The sequence below is a fragment of the Halyomorpha halys genome, unplaced genomic scaffold, assembly GCF_000696795.3.
Source record: "Halyomorpha halys isolate HHAL.00 unplaced genomic scaffold, Hhal_1.1 Scaffold677.1, whole genome shotgun sequence".
Lineage (NCBI taxonomy): Eukaryota > Metazoa > Arthropoda > Insecta > Hemiptera > Pentatomidae > Halyomorpha > Halyomorpha halys.
Window position 1 is genome coordinate 101,281 of NW_027104651.1, and position 1,093 is coordinate 102,373.

General features: G+C 28.3%; 1 protein-coding gene across 1 annotated transcript in view; it reads left to right on the forward strand.

Moving 5' to 3' along the window:
* Positions 1-1,093, forward strand: part of Nep5 (Neprilysin 5) — a 270,596-nt gene that overhangs the window by 83,362 nt on the left and 186,141 nt on the right. The window contains exon 3 of the mRNA XM_067046034.1: positions 939-1,022. Coding sequence (XP_066902135.1) covers positions 939-1,022 — 84 coding nt within the window. The remainder of the gene's footprint in view (positions 1-938; positions 1,023-1,093) is intronic.

The window sequence follows — 1,093 nt, forward strand, 5'->3', positions numbered from 1 at the left end:
AGAGTTTTACGACTTTAAGCAACAATCAACAACAACAATAACAAATTAATGAGGAGTGGAATCTACGTTTACTCTTCAACTAATTCGAGAAAAGAATTTTTTAGGGTTTGGGAACATCAGACACTTTTTTTACATTGGTCAGGTTTCTGATTTACTAATGTTTCTGAAATAACTTTGTTTTCCTACGAATCAATATATTGATACAATTACTAAAAAACGCACAACAATAGCAGTAGGGCATACGCGGACTACTGGAGAGTGGAATCACTTGGAACCATTCCAAAATAAACAAGGAAACAGATCCATACTATTGGACTGAAACAAAAGAATTATCCACCAAGCGGAAATTCAATGTTTACTCTCAGCAAATAGTATTTAATTCTCTGGCGCATTTTGACAGTGCAAACACGTGTATGGATGTATATATCAGAATTTTGTTTATACGATCAATTGTTGATCTCTTCAATAAATACGTTTAATATTACACAAAAATTGAACAATAAATGACTCATAATTATTATCAATAAGCATGAATAATCAAGATTTAGACGGTGTACAATCAAAATTCTGAACCAAGATTCAACCCATCGAAATAAAAATGAAAGGTGTAGAATATTTGATTTGATAAATTTCTCTCTAAGAGACCAGTAATAATTATTTCGAAAACATAAACATTGTTATTACTTATTATATACACACACATTGTGTATATAATACTCTAAGATACTCTATGGATATAATGTTGTATGAAGGTACATGACTGTGTTAGTTTGTATTCTTTCAAATTTATTTTTTTTATATTAAAAATTAATATTTGAGTATTGTTATTTAAGACTATTCAGCAGAAAAAAAATAAAACAAACTTTTTTTAGGCAACTAGGATGCAATTTATTTTCTTTTATTAAATAAAATATTTAACCATGATTATAAATTCACAGGCTACCTTTCAGAAAATGCTACAGAGAACGACCCTCAGCCTTTGGTGGAAGCAAAATCCCTCTTCGAATCATGCATAGATACTGGTAAAACAATTATTCTATTCTATTTTTATTTTTATTCATGTATTATATATTGTTTTTATTAAAAAATATGT